Source organism: Misgurnus anguillicaudatus, chromosome 11 (genome assembly GCF_027580225.2).
Source record: "Misgurnus anguillicaudatus chromosome 11, ASM2758022v2, whole genome shotgun sequence".
NCBI classification, from domain to species: Eukaryota; Metazoa; Chordata; class Actinopteri; order Cypriniformes; family Cobitidae; genus Misgurnus; species Misgurnus anguillicaudatus.
In genome coordinates, this window is record NC_073347.2 from 32,285,632 (window position 1) to 32,312,491 (window position 26,860).

Below are 26,860 nucleotides of genomic sequence, written 5' to 3' on the forward strand. Positions count from 1 at the left end.
TATTTTATGGTAAATAAAATAATCTAACATTTCAGAATCATGAGTGCACTTATAAATGTTGAATCATTGTTTACGGGGTATAGTGAGGCTGAATCCCCTCCTGACACTTTTGAAGATTCAAAATAGCTTTTTGGATAAACAATGAATCTTTGTTAGGCTGAATGTTATGCATTTCTGGATGAAAAAGCAATGCGGGTATTTGACATAACTTGGATCCTGGAACTGTATGATACATAGTAATCGGGTAAACTAAAACTTCGCCAGACGCAAAAGTTAAAACTGAGTCTGGGCAACCCGGGTCAGCTCGCCAAACGCAAGGCTAATCAAGAGGGCTTCACCTCTGCACCAAGGCAAACATGTAAATATACAACATATACATGCCATACAAGACAGGCCCCGCAAGTCACTAGGGCCATGCCAGAATGGCAGATGTGCTTTCCAGGTTGGTCCGCAAGTCGCAAAATCAAACGAGGACCCAGTTAAAACTCCGCCAAACGGAAGAGTTAAAACTGAGTCTGGGCAACCCGGGTCAGCCCGCCAGACGTAAGGCTAACCAAGAGGGCCTTACCTCCGCACCACACAAAGCACACACTGGCTACCACCTTCAGGCAAACTGCTATGCTTCACAATTAATAAAAAAGCAGCCTCATCATCTTCACTGTTCTCTTCTGTTCTGTCATCATCTTCTCCAGACCCTTCATCTCTTTCTTTGTGTTCTTGGTGTTGTGTAAATATGTTGCAGTATGTTGCAGTATATACCATCATTGCCTTTGCAGGAACAATAACTGGTACAGCCCAGACCTGCAGCTACACAGCTTTACTTTGCGGATGTACAAGGTTTCAACACAGCTTTGAAACCACAGCTGACAACATCTAACAAAGCAGGAGGAGCAACTGGACTTGAATCCTGTGTGGGCATAAGCAGTTCCTCTCCTTCCTTTAGACCCATCTTCTTGTCCCATCCAAACAAGGTGATATCCACAACCGGTGGATCAGGCTGGTCAGCTGATTTTCATAGTAGCACCTGTAGGTGGGCACGTCTTCCATGAAGGCGCATATTACGTAGGAGGTAGTGCTTTCACTGCTGGGGGCCTTTTGCGCTTTCGGTAAATTTCATACGGGCTTCATCCAAGGTTACAGAGTTCCTCTGATTGTAAAGATATTTTAAAGTCGCTATTTTTGCCACTGCATGGTGCAAACAGACACTTCTTTCCTGACATTTCGACTTGATCAAAACGTTTCTCTTTGTTTTGAAAGTACTTAAAGGACAAGTTCGGTATTTTACACTTAAAGCCCTGTTTTCAGATTGTTTATGATGAAATAGTGAAATAGCATCTTTTGCAGCGATTTTTGTGTGAGCATATCAGTGAACACCCCTGACCACTCGCTGAGTTTCACGTCTTTGTAAACAAAAGTTTAATGCATTTTAGAAAGGATTGTTCCAGTGCACCATTAAACCCATTGTAGAGGTGTGAGGCGAAACACAAACACCTGAAAATTCTCAGGGCAGCCGCATATGTCGAAATTTCAGCCAAAACCGTTCTATTTCATCATAAACAATCTGAAAACAGGGCTTTAAGTGTAAAATACCCAACTTGTCCTTTAAACCTAGATCCGAATGGTTAAATTAATACTACACGACAACTTGAGAAAGCAGCAAGAACACTGAATATCAAATGTTTTTAATCCATTCCTGATCAAATCACAAAAAGTCTGAATTTAAAAAAAGAAGAATACAATTTTTTTAAATAATGGTAACTTATTTTTGAACACCAGATTCACTCACAAAATGGATCTGAATAGAAATTCACAATGTACTGAACAAAACTGTCATTATAACTCATTATAACCTTTTATCTTAAAGTGAAAACATAAATATGATATAAGAATATAAAAATACCGGCAACGATAATTTCGACTTTAAAAATAGACTATGCTCCTTTGCTTCACAACATACTTATTGTATATACAACAGCTCACTGCAACAGCTTATTTGCATAAAAACATGACCAGACCTCAAGAAATGTAAACATATTGAGGTTATCAACATTCACATCAAAGAGCATGAGTTCTTGTGATTCTGAAATGTGGGAATATAGTGTTTACCATAAAAATAACCTAGAATTTTGTTCAGAATTAATAAAAAAGTGTCTAAATTAGTCCAGATCTGTTATAGAATTACCATTTTGAAGTCTGAAAGTGGCAGAAATGGAATCAGAATCCTCTGGAACCTCTGGAACCACTCACATATTGTAGATATTGGCCATGCAGTGCAAGGTATATGACCAAAATTGACAATTAAGCTAATATTGCTAATTATGCTAATTATGCAAATTGCTCAACATATGCAAATTAGCATCCGGCAGTTTCTGTATGTTGGGGACCTATACTTCCCATTCATGCAATAAAACTTTGGTGTACTCAACATTTCCGGGTTCACAATGGGGCTCTATGGGCTGGCTACTAGACTATGAAGAGAAATTACGTTATCCAGAATGCGCGTCTCAGTGTTTTAAATGAATCACGTGATGACACAACACTCACGATCCGGACGCGCACTTTCGCAAGAAAGCGCTGCTCCACGGGGTAGACGTTTATTGCTAATATCAGGTGTACAGATTTAACTGAAAGAACAAAACCTTAGGATAATTAATTATAGTTGTATTACTTTTTTATTGGATTGATTACTGTTTATATAACTGAATAGACAGACCCTCATGAAAAATTATATATTTTTTCATAAATGTTTTCAATATTTGTATAACCATGATTTGAGAAATACATGTTTCTAATAGGTAATTAAATAATACTACCGCACAAAAACAACAGAAAAACCACATATGTCATCTAATGGTAAATTCGTGTGATACAGTACTACAAAAATGCTGTGGTAATCCTGTCATATTTAGCTCTGTCCAAATGCTTTAGTTTTACTACATAAAAACAACAGAAAAACCACATATGTCATCTAATGGTAAATTCGAGTAATACAGTAGCCTACAACAAAAAGTGCTGTGGTAATCCTGTCATGATATTTGGCTCTGTCCAAACGCCTTTGGTTTTACCACACAAAAACAACAGAAAAACACATATGGCATCTAATGGTTAATTTGTGTGATACAGTACAATAAAAAGTTTTGTGGTAATCCTGTCATATTAAGCTTCAATCATCTGTTGTGTGGTAGTTTCTTGTTGTACCGGAGAAGTACCACAGGATGGTACTTTTTGTAAGGGTTGTGTTTTTTTTTATGTCTTGTTATTTGAACTTATCATTATCTCCACTTATTTATTTTTTGTGTGGCTGTGGTTTGAAACTACTTTACGGCACTTTGGTCGGCTTCTGGTTGTTTTTAAATGTGCTAGATCAGTGGTTCTCAAACTGGGGTCCGGGGCCCCCAGGGGGGCCGCGAGATGGTGCCAGGGGGTCCCAGTTTTATGACATTTTATAAAATACATTAATTTATCATGAATTCTGTGAAATTAAACTTTTAAAAAAACAAGGCAGCACTACTTTGTATAATTTTATGTTTTGTTTAATTAAAATGTGAAGTTTTAGAACTGTTTTTTTTTATCATAAATTTTCTTTGGGGGGGCCGCGAAGAAATGCACCGTACACAAAGGGGGCCGCATGCTGAAAAAGTTTGAGAACCACTGTGCTAGATAAATAAACAGAACTCGAACTTGTTCAATACTGAAACCACATTTTCAGAACTCTTCACAGTCTGCAATACCAGCAACTACCTTCTCTGAACCACTCTTCTTTGATCCATATTTGCCAACAAATTCAATTCCAAACTATCTTTTACTAAATCATGGTAAATGAGACTAAGGGGGCATGCACAGCAAAGATTTTACGTCCGCGGCTGGCGTATGTTTTCAATTGTTTCCAAAATAAATGCAGCGTTTAAAAAAACAGCAGATAGCGTATTTTTTCTGTGCTGAAAGTCGTCGCTCTGCGTTTTTTCTGCCCTCAGCGTTGAGCAGAGAGTTCAACTTCAGGTGAAAAGCTCTGCTGGTCAATTTCAGTTCTCACACGGCCGTCCAATCACAGTGGAGGAAGGGCGGGACAAATATCACAACAATAAACCGGCGCATCGTTCAACGACTGATAAACAAAGCAGAAGTATGACATCTGCCAAAGCACTCAGCTGGAGAAAGCTGCAGCGCTCAGTGGAAAAAACAGCTGGCATTCAGCGTCCTTCAGGTGTTTTCAGCTGCGTTTAAAAGCTTTGGTGTGCACACCCCTAAGGCAGAACACCTTAGTAGAATTTCAGCTAAAATTGCATTTAACTTGTAAGGATTATTTTTAAATTTTCGGCTATAAAATTGACAATATTTTAAAATAATAACTGCATAAATGCTTTGAATTTGCCATCATTGTGTTTAAATGTGTTTTTATCCATATTGAATGCAGTGTGTTAGCTTAAAAAAATGTGCTGAAAATACCAACCTATTTTCCAATTATTTTAGATTGCTTTGGTCGTTTGTCCTTTTTATTTAAAGAAAAGATGCAAAAGTGATGAAAATCCGCTGTAAATATCAGAACCGGTGTACTCGTTCAAAAACTGCTGCCAGAAGCAGCGATGATACGTTATCTATGATTGTGAAAAAGCATTGGCTCTCGTGTGTCTCGTGACCGATTGCATCATTGCGTAAGCTAAGAATGTGAAGCGCTATTGGCTCTTGTGACCGACTACGTCATGCTGGTTTATGTTTGAATGAGATCTGACTGTGCGTTCTGATCAAAGAGTTCTTCATATAAAGTAATGGTATGGCTTCAGTTCGCATGGGTTGCAATGCGAATGGTTTGTATACTTTTTTACTGTTTTATGCAATAAATATCTGTGACTTGTGGAGTACGAATTTTCACAGTTTGGTCTGCACTAGCTTCTGTTTCACAGACTGTGTGAAGAGTTTTGAAAATGTGGTTTCAGTATTTAAAGGCAGGATAGGCAGGAATTATCTAAAAAAACTTTTATACAATTTGTTTAAACTGTCTTTATATACCAATACATAATTAAAATGTAAGTACTCTGAAAAAGAGAGTATAAAACTCTGTAAGACCTTTCACAGCTGTTTTAAACATAGCTCATTATTTCCATTCGGGACAAAACAAATGATTGGCTTGCGCGACTATCACTCTCTCTCGCGACCATGGCACCACCCCTGTTGCTACGGGATCTGCCCACACATGCGCACAACCGATTGATTTGAACGTGCACGAGGCACTCTAGGAAGAGCAAAAGTACGGCAGAGAAAGAGCATTCAGAACTCACAGTACCTGCATATCCAGTTAGCGAAGGCAAGCAAGGCAAAATAGGAATAAACGAAGAAATTAAACGAGAGTAAATATCACGTGGCTTTTCCTCTAGTCAACGATGCGGTAGCGGTATTGTCTCCGGAGTGTAGTCCTCATCAGAGTCAACAATGCTTTCATCACGGAAACTCTTCCATGCAATATGAATCTTCCACGAAATTCACCTTCATCACAGTGTAACTGATGGTAATAAAAAAACTTGTATCAATGCAGTCTGGTTTTAGATTTGTCTTACAAAATATAACTAGCTCGTTTACCGAATCAAAGAAAATATATTTTAAACTTTACCAGTATCGATATGCTAGCTTAATAGTGAGTACTAAAAGTCATCCTATTTGTTTATATTCATAGTGATAAAGTTAGGTGTATTATTACATGTGATTGTGACATGATGTTACTACATGCACCGCGCTACTTTCTCTCCGCTCGTCTAAGGTAAATGCTCCCAGCAGAGCCGGTTAGCGTCGCGCGTTCATGTGTTTTGGGGGCGTGGCTTTAGAAAAAATCCAGAACAGAGGGGGTGGAGTGAATTGAAAAATTAGCTGTGAGAGGTCTACAGACACGCGATTTTTATACTCTCTTTTTCAGAGTACTTACATTGTACTTATGTATTGGAATATAAAGACAGTTTAAACAAATTTGTAAAAAAGTTTAAGATAATTCTTGCCTATCCTGCCTTAACAATGCTTCTTGGCAACTGAAAAAAAAACTGTAGTTTCCATCATTCCAACATCATCAGGTAATTGTTTGCGGCCCACAATAGAATGTTGACTGAGCTCCTCTCACCTCACTCTCCATTCCTTACCGAAATGAGGAATTGTTCTCAGCACGGAGATGGAAAGTACATTGCCATCAAAGGAAATGCCTGCAGAAGCTGAATAAGACTCTAAAAGATTCCTTCTGCACTGCATCACAGGATATGATATTTGTTGTGATGTGGATGGGATTCACATTTCCACTTTCTTTGTGGTAGACAGTGCTTTCGTCTTTATGTATCGCAATGACATGTTTGTCAACAAATTACAGTACAAACAAGCGTAAATGTGAATCATGCAGTCGAACTCCCACATAAACTAAGATGTAACCAACAATTTACAATCATTGTAATCAAATCTTCAGACACAGGTTACATCAGAACATTCCTCAGGAATAAATATTAACAACATGACTGAACTATTTGACTCTCTTATCCGTACAAAATTACACAAGGACTTGTCATTCTGATGGCGCTGACATGTTCATTGACACAGATATTTACTTTTGAGAGAGAAACTAAGGATTTTGAGGGTCTGGCATATGGCATCTTCCTCTTCACAATACCCCATAGATTTTCTAAATGAAAAGAAATAAACATTTGAAATATATCATTCTGTGTGTAATGAATGAACACAAGTTTCACTTTTTGAATGGAATTAGTGAAATAAATCAACTTTTTGATGATATTCTAATTATATGATCATCAGCACATGTACATCAAGTGGATGAGCTCAAAGAGTTTTACACCCTGTAAACAAGCCTGAGTAGACATAGCTAAGATCTCAAAATAGGGGCATGGTCTCCATAAGTGCACCTTAAATAGGATGTTTACACTATTTTGTGGTTTCCTATCTCATTTGGAGATCTCCATACTCCAGTTTAACCCTTTCGAGGCTATCAGATCCATGTTAATACATAACAACAAATCTCTTAACGTTTAACAACGTTTTTAAATGTGATTTGTTTTCCCTGCAAGAAAGCCTACGATGGCCCATTATTAGCCCACTTAGGGCTCGCCTTAGGGCCCCCAGCAAGCTGTCAGCGTCGGGCCCCTGAGATTTTGCTCATCGGCAAAACGCTGGCTCCTTACGGGACATTCACATGGGGCGAAAAACGTTAATGCTTGACGGAAGGCTTGTCTGAAGCGTGGCCAACTGCCAATCACAGTGGCCACAACACATGCTCCAGTCTTCCATAAACGTAATTGGCTGGCTCTGCCTAGGTTATTTGCATAAAGCGATCTGATTGGCTGACGCACCCATTGCCGCTTGAAAAGTTGAGAAATGTTCAACTTTTGCCGCGAGCAACGGCAGTGACGCAGCGCAGAAGGATCCACAATTCAGCTTGGCAACGCATTACGTCACCCATTAAGAGTGAATGGGAAGTGTTAACGCTTACGCCCCGTGTGAATGCACCATTAGCACTGGCCCTGCACGGGCAGCCCTCACTTAGCCCCCAGAAAGCCCTCACCAGGCCCACACAGGCCCGGCACAGACAGCCCTCACTTAGCCATCAAAAAATCCGTACCAGGCCCACACAGGCCCGGCATGGGCATCCCTCACTTAGCCCCAGAAAGCCCTCACCAGGCCCACACAGGCCCTGCAGACACAGCCCTCACTTAGCCATCAAAAAATCCGTACTAGGCCCCCACAGGCCGGGCACGGGCAGCCCTCACTTAGCCCCCAGAAAGCCCTCACCAACTAACTCTCAACTAAACAGAGCGTTCCTTTCTTCCACCCTGCTCGGTCTTGAATTCCGCAACCACACCTTCATCACACTTAACATTAGAATCAGGAGGACTTGGCTGAAAGAAGCATTGTCTTACAGCAGGGATGTCCAAACTGGGTCCTGGAGGGCCGGTGTCCTGCAGAGTTTAACTACTTTACACGTGGGTGGCTATTTTCATAAACTGACATTTAAATCTCCTCTAACTTCGTGCACACGTCAGTTTTCAGAAAAGTTTACATTGACACGTACCCGTGTATATGTGCCGTCAAGAGCATGCCAAGCCTCTACCTGCGGTGTAACGAGAAGCTCAAGCCCGCGTAAGCCAATCAGAATCCCGAAAAACAACAACAAATCACTTCCTGTTCCTCTTTTGAACAAGGTCGCAGTTTTGGTGTAGGTGCGAGCTCTGGCGCATACTGTGACGTTGACTGCCTAAACATTCGTTTGTCTCGGTTTACATGCAACGGTGTAACCGAAGATTTTCAAAATCTCCACTCTAGCCGGAGTTTTTAGAAAGAATCGGATTCAGAGGCGAGTTCGCTGTTTGCGTGTAAACGAAGGGCCCAAAGGAAGGGAAATGTCTCAGTTTTTCAAAATAACCATGCACGTGTTTTTTGAGAAGTAAACTATACTCTTCTGGTAAAATTTATGAACTATATAAAACGATCTAAGTATATTTTATGCCCCATATCTAAATGTATTTGAAAAGACTGACTCATGTAGTGAAAGAACGCACTCTTGTCTCAAACAACACACTTGTTGCTGTCACAAAACATGCATGGGCCCAAATGTCCAAAAGTTGCTCTGAGCCCGAATGGGCTGGCCCGCTCTGGGCCATGATGGGATTTATGAGAGCAGTCCGCTAGTGTTGGCTGCTCCCAGAAAGCCAGAGTTAAGCCCAAAGCTGAGAGCTTTACCTGTGCAAGCCCACACTGGGCGAACACAAAAGCCCACAAAAAGCCATTATGGGCCCTGCAGTGGCATGTTTGCAGGGTTGTTATGCATTAGCACGCTATCCTTTAAGTTGCATAACACCAGTAGTGAAGTCATTTTCTTTTTCATGCCAACATCTGGCTAGACTTAAGCAAACAGCAACCTTTTACATCAAAATGATATTTTGCATCCTATTTGGAGGCCCTTGCCATCATAAAAAGTCTTGTTTAGTATTAATATCTATTTCAGTATGGCAGGGTTCTGACAGTACAATGTTTTGTGTGGAACGCACGGTCTCAGTGTTGTTTATATGTCACCCTCTTGTCTTTATTGTTTAATCATTGTCAGCTATTCCCCTCATTATTTTGTCCCTATTTAATGCCCTTGTGTTTGCTGTCCTGTGCACGTTTGTTTTGTAAAAGTATGTCTTAAGCACGCACGCACCTTGTCTGTGTATCCATTGTGACGCTCTGTTTACGTGACGCTCTGTTTAAAGGAACACGCTCAGATTTTGGGAATTTAGCTTATTCACCGTATCCCCCAGAGTTAGATAAGTCCATACATACCTTTCTCATCTCCGTGGGTGCTTTAAAGGCGGAGTCAAAGATCTTTGAAATCCAATGTTGATATTTGAAAACACCTAAACAAACACGCCCCTACCCCAATAGAAACTGGAACTTCTGTTGATAGACCCGCCCCACACAAACGCAACCCGGCAAGGATGTTGGTTAGTAGACACGCTTCTTACTGCTGATTGGCTATAAGTGTGTTTTGGTAGTCGGCCCGTCTCCTTTTCCAAAGCGTTTTTCAAACATCGTGGACTCCGCCTTTAACTCTGTCTGACGCAGCCCCCGCTAGCTTAGCTTAGCACAAGGTCTGGAAGTGAATGGCTCCAGCTAGCAAACTGCTCCCAATAAGTGACAAAATAACGCGAACATTTTCCTATTTATATGTTGTGATTTGTATAGTCACACCATGTACAAATAACAAGGTCATATGAGACACAGCGATCTTTTAACAGTATATATACTGAGAACTATATTCTCAGATGACGAAGCAATGCTACTTGGGAGGAGTGATTTGCTTGCAGCACGCGAGAAGTCCCGTGGTGAGGAGCAGAGAGTTCAGTCAGAGTTGTTCAAATCACTTCGCCCAAGTAGGCGTGTCTCATATCACCTTGTTATTTGTACACGGTGTGACTATACAAATCACAACACATAAATAGGAAAATGTTCACGTTATTTTGTCCCTTATTGGGAGTGGTTTGCTAGCTGGAGCCATTCACTTCCAGACTTTGTGCTACGCTAAGCTAGCAGGGGCTGCGTCAGACAGAGCCACAGCACGCACAGAGATAAGAAAGGCATGGACCCATCTAACTCTGGGGGATACGGTGAACAAGCTAAATTCCCAAATCTGGGCATGTTCCTTTAAGTAAGTCAAAGTTTAGTCTAGTTTATTGTGAAAGTCTTTTCCAGTGTAGTGCAGTGTTTCTCAAACTTTTTCAGCGTGCGGCCCCCCTTGTGTACGGTGCATTCCATGGCGGCCCCCACAAAGAAAATATATGACAAAAACACAGTTCTCAAACTTAACATTTCAGAACCACTGGTCTAGTATGTGTTGTGCCTGGTATATTATGTTTTTTTGCCCCCTAGTGGGTTCTTGTTTTTCCTGTGTTCTTTGTTAATAAAGTCTTTTCAGCGTTCCCTTTAGCCTGCACCTGGATTCTGTTCATGTGAATTCTTGACAGATCCCTTTTCTAAAATACATATGTTTTTCTGAATTGCTAAAACACTAAACCCCAATCTCTGATTGCAAAACTCTAAACATAAAGTTCTCCACATTTTACACTGCAATGCATTTGTTTTATAAATTATAAACACAGGTGGGCAAAAGTTGAACACAACTACAACACAGTTGTCAACAAGTTAACACAACAACTCAAAATTGTACACTCAAAATAGTATTTTTACCAATTGTGTGGATTATAAACAGTCTGAGAGGCAGATGAAGAGTATGATGAAGAACAGGACACCAGAGGTTGGTGTTTTACCAATTTGCAGACTTTTTACAAACTACAAGTGCTGCTTACAGTAATATTGAATACGGACTATTACTTGCAGTACTTACAGTAAATAATTCACTATATTCACTGAACTAAAATTAACAGTATTTTTCACGTATGTTGTTATATACACATGTATTTTTCTGTAAGCAGATATCCTGGATGTTGTGTTTTTCATTTTTTAAGGGTCAAGTTTTTAATTGATGCTCTGTATATTGTAAAAATGATTTTCAAGAAAAAAAAATCTTAGTATTTTTTATACTTGTCTTGTTTTTAGTAAAAATATCTAAAAATTCTTAAATTAAGATGCTTTTTCTTGATAAGCAAAATGACCCAAGACAGTATGTCTAGTTTTTAGACCAAAAATATCAAATTTAAGTGATTTTGTGCATAAAACAAGCAAAAAATCTGCCAATGGGGTAAATAAAAAATATAAAAAAAATTCTTAAACATTAAATTCAAGAAAAATTCAAGAAAATTTTGCTTTTTCATGCACAAAATCACTTAAATTTGATAGTTTTGGTCTAAAAACTAGACTTATTCTTTTAGGTTATTTTGCTCATCAAGAAAAAGCCTATTAATTTAAGAATTTTTAGATATTTTTACTAAAAACAAGACCAAAATACTAAGAATTTTTTTTCTTAAAAATATTTTTTTGCAGTTTAGCGTTTTATATTATAGATGTATGTGTATATATTTAGTTCGATTTTAAAAGCTTACATTGTGAATTTAATTTGACAATTTAGATTTGTGTTTAAGGTTTTGAGAAAATGAGTGATGTTTTAAAAAAATGTGTTTTGGCAATTTAGAAAAACTGTAAACATATACAAGTTTGATTTTTCTTAGTGATACGGTGGTTGTGGTGACCAGTGTTTGGTAGGTTACTCAAAAATAATAATAAATCAGTAGTTACTAATTACATCTTTAATCATCTAATTAGATAATACAAATGACACTTTCCAAAAAGAATTTTCAGTTTTTCTCGGTTGCTTACACAAATTTCTTGAAACTATGGCTCATATTCTCAAACAGTAAATACAATTCCATAACGTCTCGCCCAATTCTCCAAACATCCTATTTTCAGGTCAATCACTGTTTGCATTGGCACAGTTTTATTCATTCATGTGATACACAGCACAACTGTAAAAAAATAAATAAAAAAATGTTCCGCCTCAACATCCCGTTTTTGTTCTGGGTCAGGCCAGAGAATTTCGTCCACATCATACTGGCCTTAGACAAACAGTGAGGGTACAATCCTCTTGCATGCCTAATGCATTAATTTACTGTATGTCTATCTGTATGCAAGGCAATTTGATGCATTTCTTTTTTTCCAGTAGCATAGTCTGACAGTGTATGCACACTAAAGTTACTGTACAGAGCATTCTTACTGTAAGTACACCTATCTGTTTCCCTCCCTGAAGGTTCTGACTATGGAGGCAATGGTAAAGCACTTCAAATTAGGCTTTATTCATTCCTCAGCCTCCCTCATAATCATACAGTACCATGGACAGGGACATGGTTAACTAGAGTGGCTCGAATTATATCTGAGACTGCTTGTCTCCTTGCCCTTCTTCTCCCTTCTCATTCTTCACCATGTCCTCCTCATCCTTCTCCTCGAAGGATCATTTCTATGTGGATCCATTGTTCCAAAGTTCAGTGAACTGATTGATGTGTGTTCAATTTTGACTCTTAGTGTTTCCACCTTGGTTGTTGTTTGCTATTTGAGCCTAAGCTGTGTTGACTTGAGTGAACAGTATTGAATGCTAGTGCTTTCCATGTGACCACATTGTGTAAGCAGTGAGAAATGTAGGGATTTGTGTGGAGAGTTTTGCAACAGTTCACCAAATCTGACTCATGTCAGACTCATGCAGGGGTGTTCATGGTTAAAAAATGGGGTTTGGTTTGGAAATTTTACTTCAAAAGCCTGGTTATAGTGTTTTGGGCATCAAGAAAAACTGTAATTACTTAACACCGCTGTCACTTTTTAAAATGTAAATAAATCGTTGGTGTCCCCAGAGAACACGTGAAGTTTTAGCTCAAAATACCATATAGATAATTTATTATAGCATGTTAAAATTGACACTTTGTAGGTGTGAGCAAAATGTGGTGTTTTGAGTGTGTCCTTTTACAGTTTTTCTCAGTCGCTTTGGTACATCCCTCGAATCATACTCACAATTTGCAAAACAGTAAGTGCATTTCTCACAACAATTTGTACAAATAGCAAAACATCATGGATAACCTGCAAAAGCCACTCTTTTACTCAAAATACTTAGTTCATCTCTCAAAATTAAATATCTGTGTCAATGAACATGTCAGTGCCATCAGAATATCAAGTCATTGTGTCATTGTGTACGGATAAGACAGTCAAATTGTTTAGTCATGTTGTCAATATAACAGTTTACTCTGAAGTGATGTTCTGATGTAAACTATGACTAAAGTTTTGACGACAAGTATTGTAAATTGTAAGTTATGTGTGAGTTTGATTGCAAGAGACTGGACAAAATTTACATTTATGCTTTTACTGTTTGTACTGTAATTCGTTGAAAGACAAAGACAGCACTGCAAGCACTGCATAGCATAAAGAGAAAACAAAAAACAAAAGTATAAATGTGAACATGATAGATGTCTAAAAGATGTCTAACCATAGCCCAAGAATAGATGATGCACATACTTTTAGAACATGTAAAAGAAATGAAAGCAAACACCTTGAACACACTTTGCTTACATGTTGGAATATCATACATCTTCAAGTTATTTTGGCAAAAATGGCATGTAACCAAATTCAAGGTTATTTACTGTAGGGTAGAAGTGGGTTACTCATAGCCGGACTTTATTGGGTCAATAGTTAGCAGTCATTTCAACATCTCGGTTTTTGCTTGCTGGGGACGTTTCTGTCTGTTAGAGAAAGTCAAGATTCACCTGGGAGCAATTTACCAATTCACGACAGATTTAGAAAAAATGTCTAATGGAAATGTATAGAAATATGTTTGACCATATCCTGTATTTTGACAACATGTTCAACCATTTTGCATGTAAAGACTTATACTGTGAACTAATGCCTAAATGTTGTGGGGGGTGAGACTATTCAACAGAGACCCATTATAATACATTTTGATCAACATGACATAAGCAACTGAAAATGTAGGAAAAAGCAGAGAATTGTACATAATCATTTGCATGGATATACTAAAGCATTTGCAACTTGTTCAAAGAAATGAGAAACTGCTTTTTTGATGTGCACAAGTGACACAATGATGTGAGAATTGAACAAGTAGTTTTGAGAATTTCAATTCTGATCTGAGAAATGTACCAAAGCGACTGAGAAAAACTGTAAAAGCAAATGATCTGATCTCTGCACTAAATGGCTGTGCCGTGGTTGGATGGTGCAGATTAAGGGGTGGTATTATTATAATAAGAGCTCCTTTTGACATAAGGAGAGCCAAATTTCAACTACCTAATTTTTCATGTGCTTGCAGAGAATGGTTTACCAAAACAAAAGATACTTGGTTGATCTTTTTCACATTTTCTAGGTTGATAGAAAGCAATGGGAACCAAATTATAGCACTTAAACATGGAAAAAGTCAGATTTTCATGCCATGGACCCTTTAAGTAAATATTTTTCTACAGTGCTTTCCATTATTCTTATTAATTTAAAGTGAGAAGGCTAGATAAAAACATGTATTTTAATGTAACACTTTATGGGGCGGTTTCCCGGACAGGGATTAGCTTAATCCAGGACTAGGCCTTAGTTTAATTAGGAAATATAACTAGTTTTAACAAACATGCCTTACTAAAACATTACCTGTTTGCATTTTGAGGCAAAACAAAGGGCACTAATGTATTTTAAGATATGTAAGTTGTTTTCAATTTGGACAACTCTTAAAAATGTTTTAGTCTAGGACTAGTCTAATTCCTGTCTGGAAAACTGCCCCTAAATATTGATTTTAAATCCACTACTGTATTATATGTAATTGTTTTACAGTCCATAATTTAGTTTAATTACAACAACTAATAACTTAGTAACTAGTTACACCCACACTCTAAAAAATATTGGGTTGTTTTTAACCCAGGGCTGGGTAACTATGCGGACTACCGGCACATCCGGGAACTTGACTGTAAATTTCGTCACCGCCCCCTTTTTGGGGGATAAAAAACAGACCTTCCATTGACTTCCATTCAAAATAGCGGAACAAAGCAACGTTTTTACACAGCTGGCAGGCGTAAATAATTTATGAAATCACTCAGATTAAACATGTTGAGTAATTATCTGTCCACCCTGCCTGCCATAGAGCGCAAAAGATACATTAACATATTTAATTTGGTCAATATAAAAACATGTCTCTTTCATTCTCACAGCGTCAAATTTGTGTAACAACGCCATCCAGTGATTGCTGGAAATATCGCTAAGCCAGTTAGTTGTATGAATCGATGGAAAAGTTCACTCATTACTCTAAATATAAAGACATTATATATGAATACGAAGTAACTTTCAAATACGAAGTAAAATCATTCACTTGCTTCCCTGTTGACTCGATGAGGTACGAGTAAATGTCCGGGTAAGACACCTCTGGCCAATAGGGAGCGTTGTTACACAAATTTGACGCTGGGAGAATGAAAGGGACATGTTTTTATTATGACCAAATTAAATATGTTAATGTATCTTTTGCGCTCTATGGCAGGCAGGGTGGACAGATAATTACTCAACATGTTTAATCTGAGTGATTTCATAAGTTAATTATGCCTGCCGGCTGTGTACGAACGTTGCTTTGTTCCGCTATTTTGAAGGGAAGTCAATGGAAGGTCTAGTCGGAATTCCCCCAAAAGTGGGCGTGAACCTGGTCAGAGACATTCTATGATGTTGCGCCAGTTGTGCGTATAGGACAGAACACATTTTTGGATTAAAATAACCCAGCAGTTGGGTTAAAACAACCCATTATTTGGGTCATTTTAACCCATAAATGTGTTCTGTCCTATAGTTACCCAGCCCTGGGTTAAATATTTTTTAGAGTGCAACACATGGTTGTGACTCACTTTTCTTTATGAAACTGTGATTTAATTTAGGCAGGGTCAGCCCATGGGGTTAGGCTCTTGGCGAGACCATGAAAATGGGCCCCACTGGTGTGAAATTATTTATAGCACTGCAGTTTGACAAGTGCAATGAAAACACACAAAAATGACAATGTGTATAACTGTTGTGCAACAGAATTACTGTACTCTATGTATCAATTCAAATATTATGGATATAATATACAGAATAATTATATAATATTATATAATATAGGGTGATATAGTATTTTGTATACTGTTTTTAAGCCTTACTATAGTATGTACGTATGTATGTATGTATAGTATAGTATAGTATCTAAGAATTTATACTCTTGTAAATTATATAGTTTAATAGTCTTTTTTCATGTGGTTTAATTTAGAAAGGGTGATGGGCATTTTTGTAATGTTTTTAAATTAGCATAGGCATTAAACAAATGTAAAGCAGAACATACCTTTACTTTGTGATGGCTTTTCTTCCTCTGCTTTTCTCTTTTTCACTTCAGCTCCTGTTTTACTAGCCTGGTCCAACCAGACCCATATCTAAAGATCGTTTTTGAAGCTTAAAGCAGGCGTTGCCTGCCGTCGCCATCTTGGCCGCGCGTCATCGCGCATCAATCGCGGATATCCGAAAATTGTTAAAGAGGCCGGACGTGGGTGAAGCTGAGGTGTTGCTGGTTGCTGAAACCACGCCTGCCTAGCAGTTTAAGTCACTTCCGTATTGGCTTCATCAGAGAGATCGGAAGGTTGCCCTTCGGTTACGCCCTAGAAGTCATTGAAGCGAAACAATGGCGGAGGTCAGGTGACTAATAGGAATATTGCACACATCTCAATTCTCACAAGTGCGTTCTGCATCCCCGCGACCTTTTGAGTTTATTCTTCCGAGGTCGTCTGGCAAGACCAATCTCCACATGAACGCAAGTCCATTCTTTGAGAAACAGCCAGGGTTTCCAGGAAAGTGTACGGTAAGCATCAGACATTTAGCCAACATTCTGTGGGCATGACATCTGAGGCTGAGACAAACAGACCCAGTTCCTGTTGCTGTTGCTGTGAAGGTCATCGCACCACTGATCTACTGGCTGTCCTTCAATGTGATGCCTAGCCGATGCCCGACCAACAACCACCGGCTAAACCAGTTTAATCCGCTTACCCGCCTCCTATCCCTACCGTATCTATATATATGTCCTTCTAGGAGTTTTTCCCATTGGGTTTTTTCCTAGGGGTTTTTTTCGTCCCAGGGAGAGTCAGCCAACTTTTGCTCGCTTTAACCTTAGCCGCTATCTCTACTTCTTATATTATCTATTGATTTTCTGTGTTCTCCTCTACTGCATCTCATGTAAAGCTGCTTTGCAACAATTAACACTTGTGAAAAGCTCTATATAAATAAAATTGAATTGAATTGAATTAAATTGAGACTAGGTGACCCAGGCAATCGCCTGTATTGTCTGTTGGACGGGCTGGCACTGATTATAGTAAAAATAATTAGCAGGTTGAACACAAATGGTATTGTGATGTAACCACTGTTTACTTTGGGTTTATATAACAGGTCCAAACCAAAGTGAGTCCATTGTTTGCGGTGGAAGCTCAGCAATCAATGTGGTCTGATACCCTGTTTACACGAAGGAAAGACGCATATATTTCCCTGCGGTTTGGCCTGTCATTTACACGAAAAACGCGTTTTTATTACAGAAAACGATTATTTCTAAAACCTCCGGCCAAAGTGGATATTTCTGATTACCCCGGTTATGTGTTGCAGTGTCAACTGGGAGAAACGGGGTTTTAGGTTCTTAAACGTCACATTTTGCGCCAGAAAATGTTTAACGTCATGAGAGCGCCCTTACAGTTTGTTTGGCTACTGATCAATCACGTTTATGTTGGCTGAATCCCAAACCGCCTACTTCCATACTATGTAGTATGTAAAAAGCGCTACTTTGCATACTATATAGTATGGAAGTAGGCGGTTTGGGATTCAGCCCATTTGCTGTTATGAAAGGAACAGGAAGTCGCTCGTGTTCTTCGTTGGTGTCGATTCTGACGATTTTGATTGGCTTGCATGGCTGTATTCCCCTTCCTACACTGCCTCCCACAGGTTTGGCATAGTTATTATGCCGCTTGACGGCGTATTTATGCGGGTTGATGTAAATGGAAAGTTTTTTATAAAATGATGTTGTGTGCACGATGGTATTATTGAAAACGGAGGCGGGAAAGTATTCGTTTCTCAAAATACCCGGCTATGTGTAAATGTAGCCTGAGAACTGAAAAATGTTGTTTGACTGTGGTCTGTGTATGTGTTTGTATTTTGTGCTGATTGTTCCACCTGGACCCATTTTACTAATTACTACCTCATCAGCACTGTCACAGCTGTTGTTCATTTTATCGAGCCTACTTAATGCATTGTCTCTTGTCTCCTGGTTGCTGGATCATTGTTCATTTGTTTGTCATGCTTCCTGGTTTGTTCCCGTTCTCTGTTTCTTGCCTCTGTTTGGATTTATGTTTGTTTAATAAATGTTATCCTTTTCTGTGAACTCTGCAATTGTGTCCTGCTTCCTGAAAACCAGTCATGATAATACCTTTGTACCGGATGACATCCCTGGACCACCACAATTATTTATAATGCATCACTGAATCAATAAATAAAAACTACTGAGTAAACATTACGTGAATAAAGAAATGCTTGAATGCAAAGATAAGTTGTATTCTGATGTTTACAGTGTTGTCCAGGAAACACTTTGGTTTTGCATAAGTATGTCCCTGTGTGCATACTGTACTGTTCTGTTCTCAACAGTGTGTACTTTACCAACACAAAAACAGTACATTATAGGCGAATTGTGATGCAACTTATGTCAGCCGGAAATAGACAATGGTGCCTTTTCCAAGACCGTGTTTTATTTATCTAGGACACATGGCTTTTGTTATATAAAACTAATCAAACCTTGCAAAAACAATACTTCTGTGCATCCCCAGACAAAACATTTGCACTGATATGATATGTCAGCACTAGGTGTTTTTAAATTAAGGCAGCTGGGAAAGCGCAGCTGTCTTTCTGATATATTGTCTGGTATGTGTAATGTCTGTTATTGCGACAACCTTTGATAAGATAATTTACACTGAGCATATATTTGAAAGAAGCCTAAAATAGTGAGGACACCACCCTAGATCGCTGTGGCTTGGTAGGCGTAGACAGTCAGTGTTTTTCTGCCTTTAATCTCACGCTCTGTAATCCCTTTAGAGCTTTTTGGGTCCACAAGAGGGCTTAAAACTCTGGTTGTGGGTGCTTGAGATAAATTATTTAGAGATCCATTGTTTTCAGCTTTGGTTGCTGTTGGAAAAATCTGGAAAGTGTTTCAGTTTTGACTGAGGGCCACATCAGGTTTTTGAATTCAAGTTAGGGGTATTTAAAGGGGCCATGGCATGAAAATCTCCATGTTTAAGTGCTATAATTGGGTTCCCAGTGCTTCTATCAATCTAGAAAATGTGAAAAATATCAACCCAGTAACTAGGGATGCACCGATACTGATACCAGTATCTGGTATCGGCCTCGATACCACATTTTCTAAAGTACTCGTACTCGTTAAAAGTCCCCCGATACCGGGGACCAATACCAGGGTCTGAGAAATGTCTATGTTTGTGCGGCCTGTAAGGGGTTAATTACAGGCACCGATTGCACGCCCCCAGGCCCCAGCTGCAGGTCAGAGCGGGGAGAAGGCGCTTAATAGCAAAGATTTTTATTAATGCTCCTTGTGTTGTCCAAAGTGGCGGAGTTTACAGCAAACCGGAAAAAAAAACTTGAGTTGCACGATCAATGTTTAATTTTTTTATAATTATTCTGTAATATGTTGCAAACAACATGCTTTTCATTTTAAATAAATGTTCTTAATTCCAAACTAGTCCCTTGTTTTTTTGTTAAATTATATGACTAAAGCTGTTACCTGTAAATTTAAATCATGTTTTTTTATTACTGAAATGCAAGTACTCGTACTCATACTCGTTTTTCAAAAAATTGGTATCGGTGCATCCCTACAAGTAACTTAGTTTTGGTAAACCATTCTCTACAAGCACGTGAAAAAATAGGTCATTGGAATTTGGCTCTCCTTATGATGTCATAAGGAGCACTTATTATAATAATACTGCCCCTTAATCTGCACTATCCAACCACAGCACTGCCATTTAGTGCAGAGGCAAAGAGAGAGAGAGAAAATAATTCACAGCACAATTGAGTTTCAATTGCATCAAACCACCATCATTGCGATCAGTGTTCGCATTTCATCCGCTCATTTGCATTTTAAAGGACACACCCAAAACGGCACATTTTTGCACACACCTACAAAGTGGCAGTTTTAACATGCTATAATAAATTATCTATATGATATTTTGAGCTAAAACAAAATATGTGCTCTGTGGACACCAAAGATTTAATTGACATCTTAAAAAAAATTATAGTGACATGTCCCCTTTAATACATTTAGGGGTGATTTCCCAGACCACGACTAGACTAGTCCCAGATTAAAATAAATTTAAGAGCTGTTCAAACTAAAAACAACTTGCGTTGACATGTCTTAAAATACATCAGTGCCCATTGTTTATCCTCAAAATGCACACAAGCAATGTTTTAGTAAGGCATGTTTGTTAAAACTAGTTATATTTCCTAATTTTAACTAAGGCATATTCCTAGCATAAGCTAATCTCTGTCCGGGAAACCACCCCTTAAAGTCTTTTGCTTTTTTGGCAAGAACATCCACATTTAAAAAAAAAAACCACTTCTTTGGACAAGACATGAAACAATGATGCAAGATGATGATGCAAAATCACTAAAGATGCAACTAGAAACACTCAAATGAGGAAAGTCAGGATTCAAAAGGTAAAAATGAAGAAGCTGAAGCACACATTAGGGGGCGCTGTGATGCATGCAGTTGCCACATTTGGGTTGTATTCAGGTCCTATTACTCACAAAGAACCCAAGTTTGAATATGATCCATTGTTGTTTCACATTTGTCTTCTGTGCACTTAGAGGACTTTGCTCAAAAAGCAACATGGCGTTTAACAGATTATGCGAATAACGCTGTATTTCTGAATAGACTGAGGCCAGGATTTAGCAGATTTGAAGCGAAAGTATTTGATGAATGTATTATACGTGCCGAAAGCATTCGGTTAATATCAGTGGCGGCCGGTAACTTCTTTTTTTTGAGGGCGCACAATGCGAAGTTCGTCAACATGTATGTAGGCCGTCATGGGTGTGGTTTGTAACTTCAAAATATGTGTTCAGTGCGTCGAGTGAACCTATGTGCATCACGTGTCTTGTCAATATAAGTGCCTGCAGACGCGTCTAAAGGGTTTATGATAAAAAAGACACTCGCGTTTGCCAGATACTCGCATAATCTCATGTGTAATCAGAGTTTACTGTTATAGGGAGTGTCTGGTATGTATGAACGTGAGCGTCTTTTTTTTTAATCGTACGGTTTTGACGCGTGTGCAGCAGGCACTTATTTTCACAAAACACGTGATGCACATGGTTCACACATATTTTGAAAACACGAGCAACACACATGACACTCCGAACACTTATTTGGAATTTGCGCCCCTCGAAAGAGCAGTCACGAGCCGCCACTGGTTAAAATCATTATCTTATTTTTGAAGGAGTTGTTGTTTATCGGCTTTTGCATCTAAGCTCTTCAAATATATATTAATTATATATTATAAAAATTAAATATTCTTCCTCTTTGTAAGCATGATCTTTCTCATTTCCAGCCTCATTTACCATCAAAGTGCCATCTGAACCTGTTTTGGTGGTCCGTGGAGCGACCGCCCTTCTTCCCTGTGAATTTATGCCAGATAAGGACCTCTCCCAACTGGTCATCACCTGGCAACGCGAGGAAGATCAAAGAGTGGTTCACAGCTATTACTACCAGAGGGACCAGCTAGACAAACAAGACCGAAATTATTCTAAACGCACAAGATTAAATCATCAGCATATTACAGAAGGAAACGCCTCCCTGGCATTAACAGATTTTAGAATGAAAGATGCAGGTAAATACCTGTGCATAGTAACCAACAGCCTGGGATCAGAAAGAGGAGTGGTTCAGCTGGTCTATGGAGGTATGTAACACAACTGTCACATGAATTTAAGGTGAATTGTGCAGTTTTCTTAATGTTTGCCTTTGCCATTACATTTTTAACTCAGAACTTTTGCTTCTCTATCGCCATCTATATCGTGAAGTCAAACTGAGATTACAGCTCAAATTATATATCATTATAAGCTTTTTTTGGAATAAGCAGAGGTGTAAAAAGTACTCAAAAATGTTACTCAAGTGAAAGTACAAGCATTGAGTGTAAATTTTACTCAATTAAAACGAGCCTTTCCAACGAGCCTACCCACGAGCCTCTAGCCCTTTCCCCGGCAGAGATACAGCAATCCTTTCCCCGATTTTTCCATGACCGTAGCTTGGGCGACTTAAGTTCCCTCGGGTAGAGTAAGCAACCCAAAGGAGTCCAAGCTGTGTTCGTGGGAAGATCGGGGGAATGACCAGAATGAAGTCGGGAGTTGGCTCGTTGGAAAGGGCCTCTTGGGTAGGATAAGGGACTCAAAGGGCGAATGCCCTTGAGGTGCCCGAGCTACAGCCATCTCAGGGAGCATGTTGTATCTCGGCCAAGGAAAATAAATAACATTAAATTAAACTGGCCATCAGCACAATTCAAATGGTTTGGTAAGAGCAAGGGAAAATAGAATAAAGTGATTTCCAAGAAATAAGTACTTTTTTTCTGTAAATAAGATTGTAAGGAGTAAAAAGTACTTTTTTTTCTTAAAAATTGTAATTGAGTAAAATTAAAAGTATTGGTTTTAAATTGTACTCAAGTAAATGAAAAATACCCAAAAATAATACTTAAGTACAGTAATCAAGTAAAATTACTCAAGTACTTTACACCTCTGGGAATAAGGCATGGGCTGGTATGATATGCTGGAGGTATAAAATAACACTTTCAAAAGTTTCAGTGTTCTGGTAGTGCCATTGTAATACTAAAAAATGTTTATTTTCAAATGTCTGCTTATACAAACTAAAGCATGTACGGCATGTAAAAATATAGCATTTAAATTATATTTTTTCCATTGTTTTAATATATATATTAAATGTAAACATCAAATGAATTACATGTCTTAATAATTTAATTAATTTTGTGTAAACACAGCTCATACCTTGAAAACGGTATCACAGAAAATTTTAGTGGCTTTGAAACATTGACTCTTTAAAATCTCGGTATACCTTGAAACAGGTAACTGGCCCATGCCTAGTTTTGAACTTATTTCAATGTTTTTTCCTCAAAAACAGATTTTTTTCAATTTTTAATCAAACTGATTTAAAAGTTTCCAGCTTTAAAATACTTTGTCCTATATCAGTCCTATATTAACCCCCAATGACCTAAATTATTTTCTTGAAGTATCCCTGAGATTTTAAGTAAATATTTTATTAATTTAATAGCACATTTGCATGTTTAACTAAAAAACCTTTTTTTAACCTTTAAAAATGTATTTATTTTATATAATTAGTGTTATTATTACCTGTTATTGGACCTAAAATGTATCAGTCCATTCTGCACGAGTTTTCAGATTTCTGATATATTGTAGGTTAGTAGTATTGGTCATGATATTCATGTAATATATAATTATATTATAAATATAAATATAAAAAATATAAACAAAATATATAAAATATATAATTTTGTTTGTAAGGGTTTTGTTTAGATTTTTTTATTTTATTTATGAGCATTTTATGATTATGATGAATAATTGTGTTCCATCAACTCACGAAACCCCTGCAATTACCTTGCGAACCACCAGGGGTTCATGAAACCCTGTCCTATTGTATTGCTAACCCAATAATACAAAAAATGTATGGCAGAGACAGTGTGAGAACAAATTCACATAAAGAAATATTTATTCAAAATTGAAGAAACAAATAAAATTTATGAAGTCAAAAATATAGCAAACACAAAATCCAAGGAAAAAGTCTTTAGCCAAAGTAAATTCAAGCCCATTTATGACAAATACTAATTCACAAAAGCAATATCTTCCAAAAACAAAAAATTAATCAAAAGGGGATAAACAGGAATACAAAAGGTGACCAGACAAGATGTCCCAGTTTTCGGGGGACTGTCACATTTTTGGGTGTTCTGTTAGCCACAAACCCAGAACAATAAAAAGACAAAAACATTCAAAAACTTTTTCCCTGTTTTTTAATTCATAGATAATAACAAATTATTATTTTGACCACTGAACTACAAAATGTCCCAGCTTTTCGTTTAAAAAACCTGGTCACTTTAACACACAAACAAGGACATTACTATTACCCTTACGAAAAAGAAGTTTATTGAAGTGTGCTATAAGTATTCTTCTTTTAAACTTAAAATAAGAAAGTATACTTTCAGTTTACTTTTTATGTACTTCTCTAAAATGTACTTTAGGTACTTCTTAGAAATATACTTAAATTGTACTAAAGTATACTTGACCTATACTGACCGAAATGTATAATTATATTTGGCCTATACTTGTTTACTGACATATACTTTAAAGAATAAAGTAAAAATGCAACAAAGAAAGCTACATCAAGAAAGCTGCAAAAAGCAATATGAATAGCCCTAGTGAAAAATAAATATACGTTATTGTATTTCAAGTATATTTAACTTTGCAATAGTACATTACAAATATACTTAGAAAGAAATGTACCATATTTGAATATATTGAAAGTACTATGCTTACAACATATTTGCTTACAATTAAACTTTTAACATATTTCAAAATAATTATAATTTAGTATATTTTCTAAAAGTATAGTTTAAAAAATATACTTGGAGTTAAAGTTCTGTGCAATTTTTAAATTATACTAATTTGAACTTATTTTAAGTTTATTTTAGGTTTACTTTATCTGTTAAAGTTATCATTATAATAATGCACTGACAGCATATGTATAAAATACATTATTTAGCATCCTTTAGAAACAGTATATTTTATTTAAATTTTGAAAGTATATGTAGTGTACAAATGTATATTATCTTTATGGAGAATCATTAGTGTAAGTAAACTAGTAAGTTATTAATTTTGTGCTGCAGGTATACTTGCAAGTATTCTTTTACTATACTTTTAGTTAACTAGTATATACCTCTATATACTATATATATATATAATGGGACACTACAGTGGGACACTGTAGAAATTGTAAAAAAGGAATGGAATAATTTACAAATCTCATAAACTTATATTTTATTCACAATAGAATATAGACTATCTCTGCCCATCTTGACTTCTGAGAGACACTGCCACACTTTTTATACCCAATCATGTTGCCAATTAAGTTGCAAATTGGTCCTTTAGTTGTTTCTTATATGTACATTTAACTTTTATACTCTTATTGCTACCTGTCCCAACTTTTTGGGAATGTGTAGCTCTCATAAAACCCAAATTGAGCCAATATTTGGAATGACATTTCAAAATGTCTCACTTTCAACATTTGATATGTTATTTATATTCTATTGTGAATAAAATATAAGTTTATGAGATTTGTAAATTATTCCATTCCTTTTTTTACTCACAATTTCTACAGTGTCCCAACTTTTTCTGATTTGAGGTTGTATATATATGTATATATATGGCTGAACCCCCTGAATATTAACTTTCGTTCAGTGGACTCCATTTCCCATAATCCCGCATGCCTGGGCTGATTAGTCTGCCACCTGAAACTCATTGGACAGCCTATATAAACTCTCTGGAAACATTCAGTCAGTGCAAAGTCTTGATTTGTACCGGCGGCTGTCATTGCTGACCCGTTTGCCTTTTTCATGACTACGCGATTTGCCTGCCCTACATTGCTGTGTTTGCTGTTGTTTGACCTTGCCTGTTGGAATATGAGTGTGTTTAATAAAAACCTGCAGATGGATCCTCAGTGTCAAAGTGCTTTGTTACACAAGCAGTATACAATAAGTAACCTACTAGTTTACTAAGAGTACACTAACAAAACACTTGCATGTACACTTTCAGTATATGACTAGTAAACTACTAGTTAACTAAAAGTTTATAAAAAGAACACTTGGAAGTATACCTGCAGCACACAATAAGTAACCTACTAGTTTACTAAGAGTACACTAACAAAACACTTGCATGTACACTTTCAGTATATGACTAGTGAACTACTAGTTAACAAAAGGTTTATAAAAAGAACACTTGGAAGTATACCTGCAGCACAAAATTAGTAACCTACTAGTTTACTAATAGTAATCTAACAGAACATTTGCATGTACACTTGAAGTATAAGTCTAGAAAACTACTAGTATACTCATGAGTTCACTTGCAGTACAAATGAAGTACTAATTGTGCACTAGTTGTACACTTAAAGTTGACTACTCTTACACTTATAGTACACTTAGAAGTATACTTTTATATACTAAAAGTGGGCCAATTTAGTCCCAAGCGGTATTCAAGCAGTACACTTACAGGTTTACTACTAGAACATAAATGTTAGTACACTTACTACATAAAGTATACTTAAAACTATACTCCAACATTACTTAAGTATACTTAATATAATGAACTTGAAGTATACTTCTTTTTCGTAAGGGTACCCCTTGAGGAAAGACAAACTCACATACACCACATATTTAGGAGAAACTTTGGCTTCCAGCTGTGTTGTCAGTAAACAAAAACTTCGGCATGCACATGTGTACAACTCGAGTTCAAGATGCGATAAGAAGGTTTAGCTTCATCTAAATAAATACCACCTTATTTTTTACGTTAATGTGGGTGCCGCCATCTTTGAGCTCCTTTGTGTAAGACTTCCGGTGAGCCATTACAGCTAATGGTAGTCGTATTGCGAGGGACATGAGTGTGCCCGTTTGACTGGCTTTTTAATGTTTATTATGAAATCCAGGAAGACCGGCATATTTGTGCAGTTAAGGGTTGCCGTAATAGCTGGTACAAATGCATTAAATCTCTACAAAACATTTGTTTGACCTTAATATACGCACAAGAGCTGAATGTT

The 26,860-nt window shown here is 37.4% G+C and overlaps 1 protein-coding gene across 3 annotated transcripts in view; it reads left to right on the forward strand.

Moving 5' to 3' along the window:
* Positions 1–26,860, forward strand: part of LOC129415375 (myelin-oligodendrocyte glycoprotein) — a 67,876-nt gene that overhangs the window by 29,033 nt on the left and 11,983 nt on the right. For all 3 annotated transcript variants that reach the window (XM_073873566.1, XM_073873563.1, XM_073873564.1), the window contains exon 2: positions 21,585–21,932. In XM_073873566.1, the coding sequence (XP_073729667.1) occupies positions 21,585–21,932 (348 nt within the window). The remainder of the gene's footprint in view (positions 1–21,584; positions 21,933–26,860) is intronic.